The sequence below is a fragment of the Prorops nasuta genome, unplaced genomic scaffold (genome assembly GCF_024137725.1).
Source record: "Prorops nasuta isolate Cenicafe-Biocafe unplaced genomic scaffold, Cenicafe_Pnas_1.2 PNAS00293, whole genome shotgun sequence".
Lineage (NCBI taxonomy): Eukaryota > Metazoa > Arthropoda > Insecta > Hymenoptera > Bethylidae > Prorops > Prorops nasuta.
The window spans coordinates 4,845-23,217 of record NW_027117089.1 but is presented as its reverse complement, the minus strand read 5'-3'; the positions used below and the strand labels follow the sequence as shown (position 1 = coordinate 23,217).

Below are 18,373 nucleotides of genomic sequence, written 5' to 3'. Positions count from 1 at the left end.
TCTTGGATAGTAGAGATGTATTCAGAAATTTATATTACGTACATAAATGAGAGTATGTGAGTATTGGTGTTTGGTTTTCAATTATCATCTTTATTTAAATTGATTTTAAATTATACTAACTAATAATTGTATTATTCATAGGTAAGGGATTGATTTTTTAGAAATACTGTACCTGGTTAAAAAGAGAAAGGCTTAGTAATAACTGAATAAGGTCAAAAATATAAATATACAGAGAAACATACAGAATGAAGTCCTATTCTGAAAATGGTCATGGCACCTACATAAAATGGTGGTTGGACAGCAATGCATTGATTTAATCATCAATAATTGGCTAGAATTAAATCATGTAAAGCTTCGTCCTGACTTATTGCGCAAGTCTTCAAATAGATTAATTTTTTATATTTTCAGAGAAAAAGCCATGTGATCGATAAGATGTAGGAATATGTGATTCTTGTGATATATCTGACAGTGAACTACAGGAGTTAGTATTTTTCAAATGATATCTATCCAATTACACCAAGATGTAAAAAATTTTTTTTTAACACCGGTTTCATCCCAAGAAGTAAGCTTCGCTCAACAATATGCCATAAATGATTGAAGTGATTAGAAGAAAAACATCAGAGGTATATTTAAGAGTTGAAGTGTAAGGATTTAATTATATTTAATTAATTATTTGTGTAGAACTCTGAAGGTCTTGGATTGCAAGCTGCTACTGACAGATGACGGGGCAAGAGCAGAAGGCCTTTCTTTGACTGAAACAACGCCAACACGGGTGGTTTCATGGGTAGTCCAACTCGTCAATATTTTCTTCGCCCTATTTAAGAAAAGATTATGTAGATTTGTTCAATATATTCAGCTAGCACGAAAAGTTCTTTAAGACAATTTGTATTATTCCATTTTGCAGCGGTAAAATATAATTCTCTTTTTTACTCTGAAGGTAAATAATACAAAGACATTTCCTCAAATATTAAGATTTCCAGAAATATTGTATTTTTACAATATAATAAAGCGAAACTCACAAAAAGCATTCTTCGTGCTAGTCATTTACATTATTATAAGCAACCTAATATTTCTGTTACATGATAAGAATGAAATAAAGAACAAAAGTATTCCAATGTACAACGTTCATAAAATTACCAAATGGGCACGTGTGATATATAGGTTGTTAATTATATGTTAAAATGCTTACAGAAAGAATTGTTTCAATTTTTTCCATTAACTTTTGGTTATTAGCTGCCAGGGATCTCAAGAAATCCAAAATTACTTTTCTTTCTGTTTTATTTTGTATGTTTTTGTGTTCAGGACTCTAACATTGAATAAGATCGATTGACTGAGCAATCAATAGAATCGATTGCTTAACTCAATGCGCATCCGTCAGATGGCCTGCCATCTTCTTCTTCTGAATTGGCCCACCAATAGAACGTCACTGATCACGTGTACAAAAGGGGGGTTGAGTGAGCGGAGAGGGAAGACTGAACATTCGTACTTGTTCCTCGTTGGGATTAGCTTCGACTATCAGATTGTGCTTAAAACCTTCAATTTATTCTTTGTGTGGATAACTTGTACTAAATAAGGGTGTGTATTATTGTATAGTTCGGTTGGCACCCAAAGTCGTGAAACAAAGAATTTTTAGTTGGAATGTAAAGGGTTTCCCACCACGTTCGTGGGTTTTCATCCCTCAAACAAAGGTTAGTAAAAGACAGGGTTTTTCTTTCCACCAAGTTCGTGGAATGTTTTCCCTGAGGTACAGTAAAAATAAATCAAACTTTAACAATAACAATAATTTCGTGTTGTCATTTCTATTCACATTCTGTCCATCTGATCTCCAGAGCAGCAAAGACTAAATAATCAATTTAGTCGACTTACAACGAAAGATTCATTTGGTCCTTCGAGCCGGATTTCAGATGGAACTGACTGTGATTATTGCAGCAAAAGCGGACAATTGTGCTAATTAAAAAATATAACATTGATTCATTGTGAAATTAAGTTGTAAAATTTAATGATATTTCATATTGTTTAATATTATAAAGTTATTAAGAAATAGTGAAAACAATTAGTTTAAAAGTTTAAGAAACAGTGCGGGGCTTTGGTTGAAAGGCACAGGCTAACAGGCTTGAACGAGTCAGTTCGCGGAAGCAATAGTGAGATAGCGTAAGGAGCGCGCGTTGTTTACATTTTGCGCTCGTAATAGGAGGGAGCCTTTGATCATATAGTACTGAAGAGCCGCTTAGTCGGATTCGTTGAAATACATCAGTTAATTTTACTTGGTTAACATGGCCCCAACGGCAACCAAAAAACTTATAATCCAGCAACGCGATCGAGCAAACAATATTCGGCGAATTCTTCCATCGTTTAAGTCCCTGGAAAGAAATCGTTTGAGCGCTTCAATAATTAAAGACAGGATCAAGAAGCTGCAGAACTATTGGTCGGAATTTTGTCGTTGGCACGAGGAGATCATCACTCGAGATGACGCAGTGGAAGATCCCTACATAACCGAATCACTCTTCGCCGAAACAGAAGCGGCCCGTGATAGTTGCAACGATGAATTGATGCAAGCCCTAAATAATTTCCCTGCTAGTAATGATACGTTGACATCGACAAGAATTAGCACTGATAGCGACAACAGCCAAATACTTTGTAGCAATATACATTTGCCAAAAATAGACTTGCCGCATTTTACGGGTCGTTACGAAAATTGGGAGGCGTTTGAGAATCGGTTCGTATCAATGATTCACGATAAAACGCATCTACCAAATGTTGTAAAATTACAATATTTGATGGGTTGTTTGCAAGGTCCTGCAGCCGATTTCGTGAAAGATGTGACGGTTACAGATGCCAATTACATATCTACCTGGACCGCGTTAAAAGAACGATTTTCAAATCTTCGATTACAAATATACCATCTGACACTATCTTTAATCAATGCGGCGCCTCTCAAACGGGAATCAGCATTAGGGTTAAGAACTTTAGTCGATGACATCACACACAGAATTCGAATGCTTAAAAATTTAGGAAGACCGGTTGAATTTTGGGATGATCTTCTTGTGGTTATAATCAGTGAACGTCTTGACCCGGTGACTAGGAAGGCATGGGAGACGTATCTTAGTACTCGCGGTATGCATATGAGCAATGATAGTTTAATTTCATCACGAAAAATACCTCCAACATTTAAAGAACTAATCGACTTCCTAGAGGGTACTATTCAAGCATTGTTCTCGGTTGAAGCAGAGCATACAATAGAAAAACCTTCCGCACAAGGAAAAAACCCAAATCCTGAAAAGAAAAATAATAAAAATTCAGTTAAATTTCACCATGCGGGAATTAAGTCTAAGTCAAAGGGATGGAACGTCGGCAATGATGGTACGCAAATATTAAAATGTCAGATTTGCAATTCCGAACATTATCTAGGAAAATGTGACAAATTTAAAGCGTTAAAAGGTCATGAACGGCATGATCAAATTCGACAGCTAGGGCTTTGTTTTAATTGCTTAGGACGACACCAGGTCCGAAACTGTATGTCCAAACGACACTGCCGAAAATGTCAAGGGAATCATCACACCTTATTACATCGTGATAATTCACAAAATCGTAATGAGGCCAATGCTACAATAGCAGTTGCTGTGAGTGATCAAACAATCGAAAAATCAAATTGACAAAAGGTCATATCGCTGACGGCCAATACTTGCATGACAAATGGCATTTCATTTTTACCGACGGTGCAAGCAATGATCTTAAACGTTCTAGGTCACCAAGTTCAAGCCAGAGCGCTTCTTGACCAAGGATCTGAATCTACATTCATTTCCGAATCGTTGGTTCAATCCTTAGGACTCTTTCGTCAGCGAGTAAATATTCCAATAACTGGGGTGGGTGTTTCGAAGGTGGTTACTGTTCGCCATTGCGTCACTTTTCGTTTGAAATCATTACACGAGAGGGATTTCGAAGCCGAATTCGATGCTTTAGTCTTGAGCAGACCGACTGGTCATCTTCCCTCCACAGCCTTACCTAATATGGCTTTGCCTTCGTTCGCAAATTTTAAGTGGGCTGATTGCAATTTTTATACACCTGGAGGAATTGACCTGATTCTCGGAGTTGACGCATACGCAACGGTGATTCGGTCTGGTTTGAAACGTATTGGCGATTTTCAAATTATAGCACAAAATACCGCATTTGGTTGGACTTTTTCAGGCCATATTCAAACCACCAACTCTCGTCGTTCAGGGGATGGTTACAAAGCTCTTCAAATTTCGAGCAACAGTGTTGGAGAGGAGGATCTTTCGGAAATCCTAAGAAAATTCTGGGCGATAGAAGAAGTACCAAATTTGAAGGACAACCTCAGTCCCGATAATGCCTGGTGTGAAAGGTTTTACGAAACTAATCATTCACGGAAACCGGACGGTCGGTATCGTGTAAGACTTCCTTTTAAATCGGAACTTCCGCATAGTGCCAATAGTACTCGGCGTTTAGCCTATAATTCGTTTTTAGCATTACTACGTAGATTTGAGCGTAATCCCACTTTGGCAGCCGAGTATACTGAATTCATGAAAGAATATGAGGCGTTAGGACACATGCGCATTGTACCAAGTGCTGAAATTTCAGAACCAAAGGCTTGGTACATACCGCATCATCCGGTGATACAGCATGGTGTAACCCGCTCAAAGTTGCGAGTAGTTTTCGATGCATCTAGGCGTAATGCCGACAATCACTCATTAAATGAGTTTCTTCTTCCAGGCCCACCATTGCAAAATGACTTATCTCTCATTCTGATCGGTTGGCGACAGTATCGTTATGCATTTACTGCCGATATGGTCAAAATGTACCGACAGATTGAAGTCGATCCGATAGATCAAAATTTCCAGCGAATTTTATGGTCTCCTACTCCAGACAAACCTCCTGTTGATTATCAGTTGACAACAGTCACTTATGGAATGTCTGCGGCACCATATTTGGCAATACGTACGCTAAAACAATTAGCTGTCGACGAAGGTTCTAATTTCCCGTTGGGGGCTTATTGTTTATTACACGAAACTTATGTTGATGACATCTTTTCAGGAGCTGAGCATCTTGAAGATGCAAGGCAAAAAAGAGATCAACTGATCTCTATACTCCAGACCGCGGGGATAAATTTGGATAAATGGGCTTCAAATGAACATAGTCTTTTATCGAATCATTTGGAATCAAGTCATGATTATACAAACGAAAAAACGATTAGACTTGATCAGGCAGTAAAGACATTAGGCCTATTGTGGAAACCTGATATCGATGCCTTTGCATTTAATCTTCAGGGAGTTGTTTGCAACAATGGTGAGTCAACCAAGCGCGGGATTCTTTCAAGTCTCGCACGTTTGTTTGATCCTCTTGGTTTATTAGCTCCTGTTGTTGTCCGAGCCAAAATTTTGTTGCAAGACTTGTGGATCCTAAGGTTGGATTGGGATGCATCTCTCCCAGATGATATTCTAAAGAAATGGCATGATTACTGTCGTACAATTTCTGGACTTACTGAAATATCAATCAGTCGTTGGTTAGGTCCAATCAAGTCAGCTAAGTGTGAGCTTCACGGATTCGCTGATGCATCGATGAGAGCATATGCAGCAGCCATTTACTTACGAGTAAGCAATGATGCTGGTGAATGCTGGACCACACTTCTTATTGCAAAGTCAAAGGTGGCTCCAGTCAAAACTGTCACCATCCCTAAACTGGAACTTTGCGGTGCAGTTTTGCTTGTTAAATTATTCAAATACTTAAGACGAATCGAGTTATTCAATGAATATCCCATCATTGCATGGTCCGATAGCCGAGATGCATTGGCTTGGATTCGGAAACACCCGTCTCACTGGAAAGTTTTTGTTGCCAATCGTGTTTCATACATCCAAACTGAGCTATCATCTGCGGTTTGGAAATATGTTTCAACTCATGATAATCCAGCCGATTTAGCAACAAGGGGCTTAGATTCTAATAAATTGAAAGATTCCAGCTTATGGTGGTATGGGCCTTCGTGGTTGAAGAGTCCCAAAGAACACTGGCCTTCACAGCCAGCCACAATAAATCCTGAGAGACAAGACATTAAGGTTTTCATGTCATGTTCAATTACTCGTGAAGATTCATTATTAACGAGATTTTCATCGCTATCTAAACTAATACGAGTGACTGCATATTGTTTGCGATTTGGCAAGAATTGCAGATGTTCAAAATCAATGTCAAGTAAAGTTCAAGGATTTCTGACCACTGAAGAATTAGAGTTATCTCGCAATGCAATTATTCGATTGGTACAGTCTAATGCATTTAAAAATGAGCTTATATGTTTGAAGGAAAATCGTGCAATACAGAAGAGTAGTGCATTATTCAAGTTGCACCCGTTTCTTGATGAACATGGAGTCATCAGAGTTGGAGGTCGACTTACGCACTCTGCACTTCCTTTTCCGGTGAAGCACCCACCAATTCTTCCAAAAACCTCAAATTTAAGCAATCTTTTTATTCAAGATGCTCACATTTTATCTCTCCATGCTGGACCCACACTCACGCTCGGGGTTCTTTTACACAAAGTTTGGATAATCGGAGCCATTGGGTTAGTGAAGCGCCACGTTCGCGCCTGTATGCGTTGTTTTCGATCACGTCCGCGTTTGAAAAATCAACAGATGGGCAACTTACCATCAGCTCGCGTCACGCCGTCTAGACCATTTAGTATATCTGGACTCGATTATGCTGGTCCTTTCAAATTACGATGTGCAAAGGGTAGAGGACAGCGAAGTTATAAGGGGTACATTGCCTTGTTTGTGTGCTTTTCAACCAAAGCTGTGCACTTGGAAGCAGTAGGAGATTTATCAACTCAGTCTTTCCTTGCCGCATTTCGTCGTTTTGTGAGTCGAAGAGGAATTTGCAAAAAAATCTACAGCGACAACGGAACCAACTTCCAAGGTGCAGACCGAGAACTCCAAGCCATGTTTAAACGATCTTCCGAATTTTACAACGATATAGCAAGAGACTTGGCTTATCAAGGTGTGGAATGGAGTTTTATACCTCCACACGCACCTCACTTTGGAGGTTTATGGGAGGCAGGAGTAAAAGCAACCAAGCACCATTTAATTAGAATTATCGGGGAAAACACACTCACTTTTGAAGAATTTGCAACAGTACTCGCAGAAATTGAAGCCTGTTTAAATTCAAGGCCTCTGTGTCCTCTAACAGGAGACATTGAAGATCTACGAGTGTTGACCCCATCTCACTTCCTTGTCGGAGGACCATCCAGTCTTATTCACGACGCTCCTGTTGAAGATGGACCAGAAAACCGCTTGCATCGATATCAACTTCTATCTAAAATGCAGCAAACTTTTTGGAAGAGATAGTCGAAAGAATATCTCCATCATCTTCAAGAGCGGTCAAAATGGCGTGGGGCCACTGAGAATTTTGCTGTTGGTCAACTGGTCGTTGTCCAAGATGATCGGTACCCCCCTACCAAGTGGCCCTTAGGACGCATTGTAGAAACTCACCCAGGGGATGATGGCTTAGTAAGAGTAGCTACTATTAAAACATCATCAACAGTCTTAAAACGTCCAATTGCCCGTCTCAGCCCACTGCCTATGCAAGAAGATGATTTTCACCAATAAGTCATGGAGGGCGGAAGATTTCATCATAATATCAAGTATTCATCGTTCTTTCAAAAACAATGAATGAGGGCGGGATGTTCAGGACTCTAACATTGAATAAGATCGATTGCTTAACTCAATGCGCATCCGTCAGATGTCCTGCCATCTTCTTCTTCTGAATTGGCCCACCAATAGAACGTCACTGATCACGTGTACAAAAGGGGGGTTGAGTGAGCGGAGAGGGAAGACTGAACATTCGTACTTGTTCCTCGTTGGGATTAGCTTCGACTATCAGATTGTGCTTAAAACCTTCAATTTATTCTTTGTGTGGATAACTTGTACTAAATAAGGGTGTGTATTATTGTATAGTTCGGTTGGCACCCAAAGTCGTGAAACAAAGAATTTTTAGTTGGAATGTAAAGGGTTTCCCACCACGTTCGTGGGTTTTCATCCCTCAAACAAAGGTTAGTAAAAGACAGGGTTTTTCTTTCCACCAAGTTCGTGGAATGTTTTCCCTGAGGTACAGTAAAAATAAATCAAACTTTAACAATAACAATAATTTCGTGTTGTCATTTCTATTCACATTCTGTCCATCTGATCTCCAGAGCAGCAAAGACTAAATAATCAATTTAGTCGACTTACAACGAAAGAATCATTTTGAAAGATAAATTCCATTGTCCTTGTAAGAACTCTTCGTTTTCTTCCAACCTTAATATCCGTCGTTTTACATTTGTTACATTTTCAATTATGTACAGTGACATCAATTCAGTTAATTTTTCTAGAAATATAAAACTACGTTAAAAAATCTTACATATAAATGCGAAAACAAAAATTCAGTTTTAATTACAGAAAAACCTAACTATTGAGCTTTTATAATTTAGTCCTTACCTACAAATTTGAATATATCGGGATGCGGTCCAAGTAATTCTTTGAGAGACCTGTGGTACCTCTCTATACGGTTATTTGTTCGCTCTTTTTGATTAAAAACAGACAAAACATCTGGATCTATCTTTCCCATCCAATAATTTTCAATATACTTTATTAGTTTATTAAATTTGTCAGATAAACCGTATTCTATTATCTGTTCATGTATGACTGATATTCCTTCATTCATTAGAAAAGATGGGAGCAATGGTACATTGTACAAATCCCTTAATATTAATAAAATTCTTGTCACATCCAATGGCTTCAATTTTGACAGGTTCGTAAATATTCCACATTTTCTAGCCATTTTTCGTATATTCTGCAATGCAGCGAAATTGTAGCAGTTTATTTTATCTTTTATTTAGACTCTAATTAGTTAAAAAAAAGATTATACTTACTTGTACATAATGAAAAAAGCACCCTATTAATCGTGCCTCTGGAAAATTAGAGATCAAGGCATTTTGCAGTGCTTTTTCATAATCAGCGTGTATTAATTTCGGACAAAAATTTGGAAACTTCTCTTTTATGAAAAAAAATATTTTATCATATAGTTTTCCTTTTTTACTATTCGCGAATACCCACATAAATCGAAAAGCCTATAATTGTACATATAAAATTTTTACAATACATTTTTGGTTTTTTATAGTAATTATATTAAAATAAGCAAGACAAAGTTTTTACCTTCCCGTTGTACTCTGTCATTAGCGTCAACATTTGATACAGATCTTTTACCTTTGGCGTTGTCTCAAAAGTACCATCAACATATAATTTATTAAAATATCTAATCGGTTTTGTCATTTTTTTATCATAAATAATGACAAAAATGATGTCATTTTCTTCATATTTGAAAATTGTTAAAGAATGTATTTTATTGTTTACTTTGAACTTTAAAAATTTTCTATAAACGGTGGAATTAAACACTTGTTCCATATTATGCAATGTTACTTTAATTTTTGGGTATTTCTTCCCTTTCCACCTTCTTATGGACCTACTAACTTTAGTGAAAGGAATCATTTCAGATCCTTTTGAGTTTCTATAAAACCAAGAGTGCATGATGTATTTTTATATTTCAAAATGATAACAAGTTTATATTTCTATTATTAATTTGTAATTACTTTAGTGCACAATTATTATAAATATTCCTTGCTGTTGTTGATGGCATCACTTTTACTGATTGCGCAAAACTCTTTAAATTTGAGTTAAACGTTCTTACAATCTGTTTGTCTTTATCAATTGCATGATTATGTGCTTTATTAAGTACAAACTTGTCCGTGCAACCTGTTCTTTTTAATATTTTAGCTCGACCAGGGCAACTACTCTTCAAAGCACATCTAAAATATCTAATAAAAATCTCATATTACAATTTATATTTATGTTTGCCAAGTTTTTAAGTAAATCGAGAATTAACACGGTATATTATTTGATTTACTACACATTATACAGGCAAAGTTGTATTTTTCTACGCAATTGATATACTAGTTTTTATTAAGGACATTTTAAGCCGATCTCTCTATATATGTATTATTAAAGGTCTTAGATAAAATTATAACACCTATATAAATTAATTTATGAAAAAAATTAATTTTTACATGCAAATGGATCTAGGTATCCCTGAATATTTTTGCATTAAGTTAAAATTGTTAGGGAGTTTTTTTCTATCCAAATTAACGTTATCGAAGTGGAAGACAAAAGAAAAATAAAAACAAAACCGTATACTTACATTACGGTAGTCCCGTTCTTTTGCTGATAACTTCTTACTTTATGGTAAAAATATTTATCGGGGAAGTTGTAATCACATTCGAATGACATTTTTATAATATTAATAGCGATATGAACCCTATGAATTTTCAATCGAGACTGAACTCTATGCCTGCCATGATAATAGATCCATCCGTGATGTTGTTTATTTACAAATTGACTAGATTTACTTCATGCCGCGCGCCTCTTTAGAAAAAGTGCCGCGCGGCTTCTTTCATATTTTGCCGTAAAGAGAGAAAGGAGCCGATAAAGGTTCTCGATGGAATAATGAAGTAAGATGTTGCTAATGTTATGTTTTCCTCTTTTACTTAAATTTGCTAACATTTTTCACCATTCTATTTTATTCTAAAAGTGGTTTTTGCCTTTGATTTGTTCTATAAGAAAAGGGATAAAAGTAGCATATAAAATAAATAAAACTTCTACAATTTTCTTATTTTTGTAGAAGAAAGTATTTGTCAAATAACAAATAGATATATAAAGTATATTCTCACAAGTTAGTTTCTAGTTATACGCGTGTTAAGTAGTTCAACCTTACAAAAATTCGGCCGTTAATACGTGACTAAAACTATTCACTTTTGTAAAATCCTAAAATCCCTTTAAAAAACCCAATGACATGTATAAAATTAAAATATTATTTTACACATGTCAACATACGTTAAACGTTATTGCGAAATCTATTCAAAACTATTGATAAGGTTTAATTATAAAGGCATTACTTTGTTAGTACTCTAATTTATTTCTTGTACAATAAACTGTTTTTCTTTATAAAGGAGAAGGTGTTAAATTTTTGTCCTAAAGTTATACACGCGGATTATGAAAAAGCGCTGCAAAATGCCTTGATGGATAATTTTCCGCAGGCACGATTAATAGGGTGTTATTTCCATTATGTGCAGGTGAGTATTATCTTCTTTTTAGCTAATTAAGGTCTAAATAAAAGATGCGATCAACTACAATTATGATTTATTGCAGAATGTAAAAAAAATGGCAAGAAAATGTAAAGTTTTTACGAACCTCTCAAGATTGAAGCCATTAGATATAACTAGAGTTTGGCTAATATTAAGGCATTTGTACAACATACCATTGCTCCCATCTTTTTTAATGAGCGAGGGTTTAGAAGTTATCGATGGACAAGTAATAAAATACGGCTTATCTGAACTATTTAACAAACTAATGAAATATATTAGAAGTTATTGGATGAGAAAGGTAGATCCAGATGTTTTGTCTGTTTTCAATAAAAAAGAGCGAACAAATAATCGTATAGAGAGGTGCCACAAGGCGCTCAAAGAATTGCTTGGACCGCATCCCGACATATTTAAATTTGTAGGTAAGGGCTATATTATAAATGTGGTCATAGTTACATTCTTCTCTAATTCAAAAGTAATTTTTATTTCCACATTTATGTGTATGATCTTTTAACGTAGTTTTATATTTTCGGAAAATCTAACTGAATTGATGTCACTTTACATAATAGAAAATGAACAGACAATCAATGGAAAACGCGGGATAAAAAATTTAGAAGAAAAGGAAGAGTTCTTACAAAGACAGTGGAACACAGCTTTTCATAAATTACTAAAAGAAACAGAGAGAAAAGTTATTTTTCATTTTTTGAGTTCCTTAGCAGCTAATAACGAAAAGTTGATGGAAAAAATTGAAAACATTTTGCTTGTAAGCATTTTTATATATAATTAACAGCCCATAAATCACTAGTGCCCATTTGAACAATTAATACACGCTCATAAAACGTTGAAATGCACATTGGGATACTTGTTCATTATTGCATTTTTAACATGTAACAGAATTATTATATTGCGTATAATAGCATAACTGACTAGCACGAAGAATGCTTTTTGAGTATCATTTTATTATATTTTAAAAATAAAATATTTTGCTGGAAAACTTAACTTCTTAGAAAATGGCTTCGAATTCTTTGCATTCAGAGTAAAAGAAAGAATTTATATTTCATTTTGCAGCAATAAAATAAAAATTTTCTAAAAGAACTTTTCGTGCTAATTGAATATATTGAATAGATCTACATAACTTTTTCTTAAATAGGACGAAGCAAATATTGATGAGTTGGACCATCCATGAAACTACACGTGCTGGCGCTTCTTCAGTGAAAGATAGGCCTTCCGTTCCTGTTCCGTCATCTGTCATTAGCAGCTTGAAATACAAGACCTTCAAAGTTCAACATACAAATAATTATAATTATAAATATATTAAAATCCTTACACTTTATCTCTTATTTATATCTTTGACGTTTCTCCTCTAATTACCTCGTCCATCCATAGTATACTTTTTAGCAAGGCTTGTTTCTTGGATTGAAACCGAAGTTAAGAAAGAATTGCTTAAATCTTGGTGTAAGTGGATGGTTAACATCTGAAAAATACTAGCTTCTGTGCTTCACTGCCATATGTATCACAAGAATTACGTATTCCTGTAGCTTATCAATTACATGACTCGCATCATTCTCTCATCTGAAAGCATACAAACTTAATCTACTAAAGGCTTGCTCAATAATTCAAAACAAAACTTTTTATAATTTAGTTATACCCAGTTATTGATGGTTAAATAAATTTATTGCTATCCAACCACTATTTTATTTAGGTGTGACCATTTTCAAAAAAGGATTTTATTTTTTCTATACCTCTATAAATTTATATAGTTGGCTTGGTCCAGTTATTATCATATAATCCTTTCTCTTTCACCAGATATAGCATTTCTTAAAAACAAAATCCCCTATCTATATATGAATGATACAATTATTAGTTAAAATTATTTAAAATCTATTTAAATAAAGGTGATTATTGAAAATTAACCAGCAATACTCACATACTTTCTATTATGTAGCATATATTTCTGAATAAACATCTGCTGTCGAAGAAACCATTACATAAATTAATCATATATTGATTACGGACAGAGAGCTGGACTCAGTACAATCTCTATTCAAAGTCGAAGCCTCAATATTTCCACGTAGCCCCTAAATTAACTTATAAATGTTTTTAACATTTTCTACAATTTCAAGCTCTTGTAAATTTTTCTATATATCCTCTCACTTCATAATATTAGTTCCAGGGAGATTCGCAGTTAAGCTATAACATTGAATTTCCATTACTTACTGCGGATAATTGTACAAAAATGATTTAGGAAAAAGCATATAAAGTAAAAGATGCATTAATATTTGCACAAAATATTGTACTTACGGTTTACTATACAATATTGAATGCAGTAAGGCCAAGAAGTCTAATAATGTCCCACTAAAATTTGCTATATACATATAAACTTGCACTAGAATTTTGTTCCTTATACCTTATTTCATGCACTGCTTGTACACAATCTCCATGGCCACTTCATGCTTTAACAGCTGTTGTCGAGTTGGTAGATATTGCAAATATAAGATAAAAATATTACATTAAGAGTAATTTATTTTAATTAAAGATTTCTAAATGTATGAGTATAATTTTTACCACCACAACGCAATACATACCATATCATTGACTAAATCAATGGAATGTTCCATTGATCATATATATGACTCTTTCAAATTTCGACAATTCCATATTGTAATAATAATGTCCTGTCCTGTAGAATGCAATCCATGTAAGGTTGGATAATATTTTAGAAGGTTTACATTTGCCCGATACATCTGTTCACTTTCACCTCTTGTGACCATCGAAACCTTTAAAAACATTTTACAATATTCAAATACTTATATTTATTCCCAACTTCGATTATTATAATTAAGATGGATATATTTTCTGCAATATATATTCATTAGTTATGTAAGACATTTAATGCATACCTTTAAAACAATGTTAGAAGTTATGTTTTACACTATGTTTTTTAATATATATATTCCCTTTCCCTAATAATTTTTATAATGAATTTAAAAATTTCTTCATATTAAAGGACACGTATAAATTTAGAAAAAACCTGCAACCAACAAATTACACAAAGCTTCGTGCTCTTTGCAATAATAAATTAATAGTTTAATAAATAGTTATTACTGACCTGACATTTATTGTTATCACCAAAAAATAATAGTCTGCAATCTGACAGTTCAGATCGATGTTGCCGGATTGTGAATATTAACTACATATTTCTCCGCTAGAGTTGCTAATAGGTTGCGCGAACTCCAGCCATTTTCACATGATTATATAGAGGGGATGCGCATGACCAAAAAATTTTTAGGCCAAATGTCCGCCTACCTTAGGGGGTACTTAGGGGGGTCTTGGGGGGGTACTTAGGGGGGTACTTAGGGGGGGTAATAAGGGTGGTACTTAGGGGGGTCTTGGGGGGGGTACTTAGGGGAGTACATAGAGGGGTCTTGGGTTGGTACTTACAGGAGTCTTGGGGGTGGTGTACTTAAGGGGGTAATTAGGGGGTTCTTGGGATGGTACTTAGATGGGTACTTAGGGGGGGTACTTAGGGTGGGTACTTAGGGGGGGGTACTTAGGGTGGGTACTTAGGGGGGGTACTTAGGGGGGTACTTAGGGGGGTCTTGGGGGTGTTGATAGGGGAGTACTTAGGGGGGTCTTGGGGGGGGGGGGAGGTACTTAGGTGGGTCTTGGGGGGGTAATTAGGGGAGTACTTAGGGGGGTCTTAGGGGGGGGTACTTAGGGGGGTAATAAGGGGAGGTACTTAGGGGGGTCTTGGGTGGGGGGGGGGGGGGGGTACTTAGGGCGGTCTTGGGTGAGGGTACTTAGGGGGGTCTTGGGGGGGGTACTTAGGGGGGTACTTAGGGGAGCACTTAGGTGGGTCTTGGGGGGGATACTTAAGGGGGTACTTAGGGGGGTCATGGGGTGGTACTTACAGGGGTCTTGGGTGGGGGGCACTTAGGGAGGTACTAAGGGGAGGTACTTAGGTGGGTCTTGGGGGGTAATTAGGGGAGTACTTAGGGGGGTCTTGGGGGGTTCTTAGGGGAGTACTTAGGGGGGCCTGGGGGGGCGTACTTAGGGGGGTCTTGGGGGTGGGGTACTTAGGGGGGTCTTGGGGGGGGGGTACTTAGGGGGGTACTTAGGGGGGTCTTGGGGGGGAACTTGGTGGGGGTACTTACGGGGGTACTTAGGGGGGCCTTGTGGGGGAACTTAGGGGGGTACTTAGGGGGGTCTTGGGGTGGGACTTGGGGGGGGGGGGGGTAATTAGGGGGGTCTTGGGGTGGGACTTTAAGGGGGGGTGGTAATTAGGGGGGTCTTGGGGGGGTACTTATGGGGGTCTTGGGGGGTACTTAGGGGGGTCTTGGGGGGGTACTTAGGGAGGCATTGGGGGGGTACTTAAGGGAGAACTTAGGTAGGTCTTGGGGGGGATACTTAAGGGGGTACTTAGGGGGGTCTTGGGGTGGTACTTAGGGGGTCTTGGGGGGGGTACTTAGGGGGGTACTTAGGGGGGTCTTGGGGAGTACTTAGGGGGGTCTTGGGGTGGTACTTAGGGGGTCTTGGGGGGGGTACTTAGGGGGGTACTTAGGGGGGTCTTGGGGAGTACTTAGGGGGGTCTTGGGGGAGTACTTAGGGGGGTACTTAGGGGGGTCTTGGGGGGGTACTTAGGGGAGTACTTAGGGGGGTCTTGGTGGGAGGGTACTTAGGGGGGTCTTGGGGGGGGGGTACATAGGGGAGTACTTAGGGGGGTCTTGGGGGGGGGTACTTAGGGGGGGTACTAAGGGGTGGTACTTAGGGGGGTCTTGGGGGGGTAATTAGGGGTGTACTTAGAGGGGTCTTGGGGGGGGGGGTACTTAGGGGGGTCTTGGGGGGTTCTTAGTGGAGTACATAGGGGGGCCTGGGGGGGCGTACTTAGGGGGGTCTTGGGGGGGGGGTACTTAGGGGAGGACTTAGGGGGGTCTTGGGGGGGGAGTACTTAGGGGGGTCTTAGGGGGGGGGGGGGTACTTAGGGGGGTCTTGGTGGGTACATAGGGGAGTACTTAGGGGGTCTTGGGTGAGGGTACTTAGGGGGGTCTTGGTGGGGTATTTAGGAGGGTCCTGGGGGGGGGGAATTAGGGGGGTACTTAGGGGGGTTCTTAGAAGGGTCTTGGGGGGGGTACTTAGAGGGGTACTAAGGGATGGTACTTAGGGGGGTCTTGGGGGGGGGGGGTACTTAGGGGGGTATTTAAGGGGGTACTTAGGGGGGTCTTGGGGGGGGACTTGGCGGGGGTACTTAGGGGGGTACTTAGGGGGGACTTGGGGGGGAGTGGACTTGGGGGGGGGGGGGTACTTAGGGGGGTTCTTAAGGGGGTACTTAGAGGGGTCTTGGGGGGGTACTTAGGGGGGTCTTGGGGGGGTACTTAGGAGGGCCTTGGGGCGGTACTTAGGGGGGTCTTGGGGGGTGTGGCACTTAGGGGGGTACTAAGGGGAGGTACTTAGGTGGGTCTTGGGGGGGTAATTAGGGGAGTACTTAGGGGGGTCTTGGGGGTTCTTAGGGGAGTACTTAGGGGGGCCTGGGGGGGCGTACTTAGAGGGGTCTTGGGGGGGGGGGGTACTTAGGGGGGTACTTAGGGTGGTACTTAGGGGGGGTTTGGCGGGGAACTTGGCGGGGGGTACTTACGGAGGTACTTAGGGGGGACTTGGGGGGGGGCTACTTAGGGGGGTTCTTAAGGGGGTACTTAGAGGGGTCTTGGGGGGGGTACTTAGGGGAGAACTTAGGTGGGTCTTGGGGGGGATACTTAAGGGGGTACGTAGGGAGGTCTTGGGGGGGGGGGTACTAAGGGGAGGTACATAGGTGGGTCTTGGGGGGGTAATTAGGGGAGTACTTAGGGGGGTCTTGGGGGGTTCTTAGGGGAGTACTTAGGGGGGCCTGGGGGGCGTACTTAGGGGGGTCTTGGGGGGGGGGGGTACTTAGGGTGGTACTTGGGGGGGTCTTGGGGGGGGTCTTGGGGGGGAACTTGGCGGGGGTACTTACGGTGGTACTTAGGGGGGTCTTGGGGGGTACTTAGGGGGGCCTTGGGGGGGAACTTAGAGGGGTACTTAGGGGGTCTTGGGGTGGGACTTGGGGGGGGGGGGGTAATTAGGTGGGTCTTGGGGGGGTACTTATTGGGGTCTTGGGGTGTACTTAGGGGGGTCTTGGGGGGGGTACTTAGGGGGGTACTTAGGGGGGTCTTGGGGGGGTACTTAGGGGGGTACTTAGGGGGGTCTTGGGGGGGTACTTAGGGTGGCCTTGGGGGGGGTACTTAGGGGAGAACTTAGGTAGGTCTTGGGGGGGATACTTAAGGGGGTACTTAGGGGGGTCTTGGGGTGGTACTTACAGTGGTCTTTGGGGGGTGGGGTACTTAGGGGGGTACTTAGGGCGGTCTTGGTGGGTACTTAGGGGAGTACTTAGGGGGGTCTTGGGGGGAGGGTACTTAGGGTGGTCTTGGGGGGGGGTACTTAGGGGAGTACTTAGGGGGGTCTTGGGGGGGGGGTATTTAGGGGGGTACTAAGGGGAAGTAATTAGGGGGCTCTTGGGGGGGGTAATTAGGGGAATACTTAGGGGGTTCTTGGGGGGGTAATTAGGGGTGTACTTAGGGGGGTCTTGGGGGGGGGGTACTTAGGGGGGTCTTGGGGGGGGGGTACTTAGGGGGGTCTTGGGGGGTTCTTAGTGGAGTACATAGGGGGGCCTGGGGGGGGCGTACTTAGGGGGGTCTTGGGGGGGGGGTACTTAGGGGAGGACTTAGGGGGGTCTTGGGGGGGGAGTACTTAGGGGGGTCTTAGGGGGGGGGGGGTACTTAGGGGGGTCTTGGTGGGTACATAGGGGAGTACTTAGGGGATCTTGGGTGAGGGTACTTAGGGGGGTCTTGGTGGGGTATTTAGGAGGGTCCTGGGGGGGGGGAATTAGGGGGGTACTTAGGGGGGTTCTTAGGGGGGTCTTGGGGGGGTACTTAGAGGGGTACTAAGGGATGGTACTTAGGGGGGGTCTTGGGGGGGGGTACTTAGGGGGGTATTTAAGGGGGTACTTAGGGGGGTCTTGGGGGGAGACTTGGCGGGGGTACTTAGGGGGGTACTTAGGGGGGACTTGGGGGGGAGTGGACTTGGGGGGGGGGGGTACTTAGGGGGGTTCTTAAGGTGGTACTTAGAGGGGTCTTGGGGGGGTACTTAGGGGGGTCTTGGGGGGGTACTTAGGAGGGCCTTGGGGCGGTACTTAGGGGG

The 18,373-nt window shown here is 40.4% G+C and overlaps 2 protein-coding genes and 1 long non-coding RNA gene across 3 annotated transcripts; 2 read left to right on the top strand and 1 right to left on the bottom strand.

The window, feature by feature from the left end:
- The first annotated feature begins 2,273 nt into the window (after positions 1 to 2,273).
- On the top strand, positions 2,274 to 3,653 carry LOC136785377 (uncharacterized). Its single transcript, XM_066746402.1, has one exon. The coding sequence runs from the start codon at positions 2,274 to 2,276 to the stop codon at positions 3,651 to 3,653; it is 1,380 nt and encodes a 459-aa protein (XP_066602499.1).
- Positions 3,654 to 3,686: 33 nt separating this feature from the next.
- Positions 3,687 to 7,601, top strand: LOC136785376 (uncharacterized). Its single transcript, XM_066746401.1, has 2 exons — positions 3,687 to 7,284; positions 7,369 to 7,601. Exons 1-2 carry the CDS (start codon positions 3,687 to 3,689, stop codon positions 7,599 to 7,601), a joined length of 3,831 nt encoding a protein of 1,276 aa, XP_066602498.1.
- A 5,097-nt stretch (positions 7,602 to 12,698) lies between these two features.
- Positions 12,699 to 13,604, bottom strand: LOC136785375 (uncharacterized). The gene is made up of 4 exons (XR_010824635.1): positions 13,466 to 13,604; positions 13,092 to 13,354; positions 12,813 to 13,002; positions 12,699 to 12,736 (listed from the first exon to the last, which is right to left on the bottom strand). It is a non-coding gene; the product is annotated as an uncharacterized lncRNA (long non-coding RNA).
- Between the last annotated feature and the right edge of the window lie 4,769 nt (positions 13,605 to 18,373).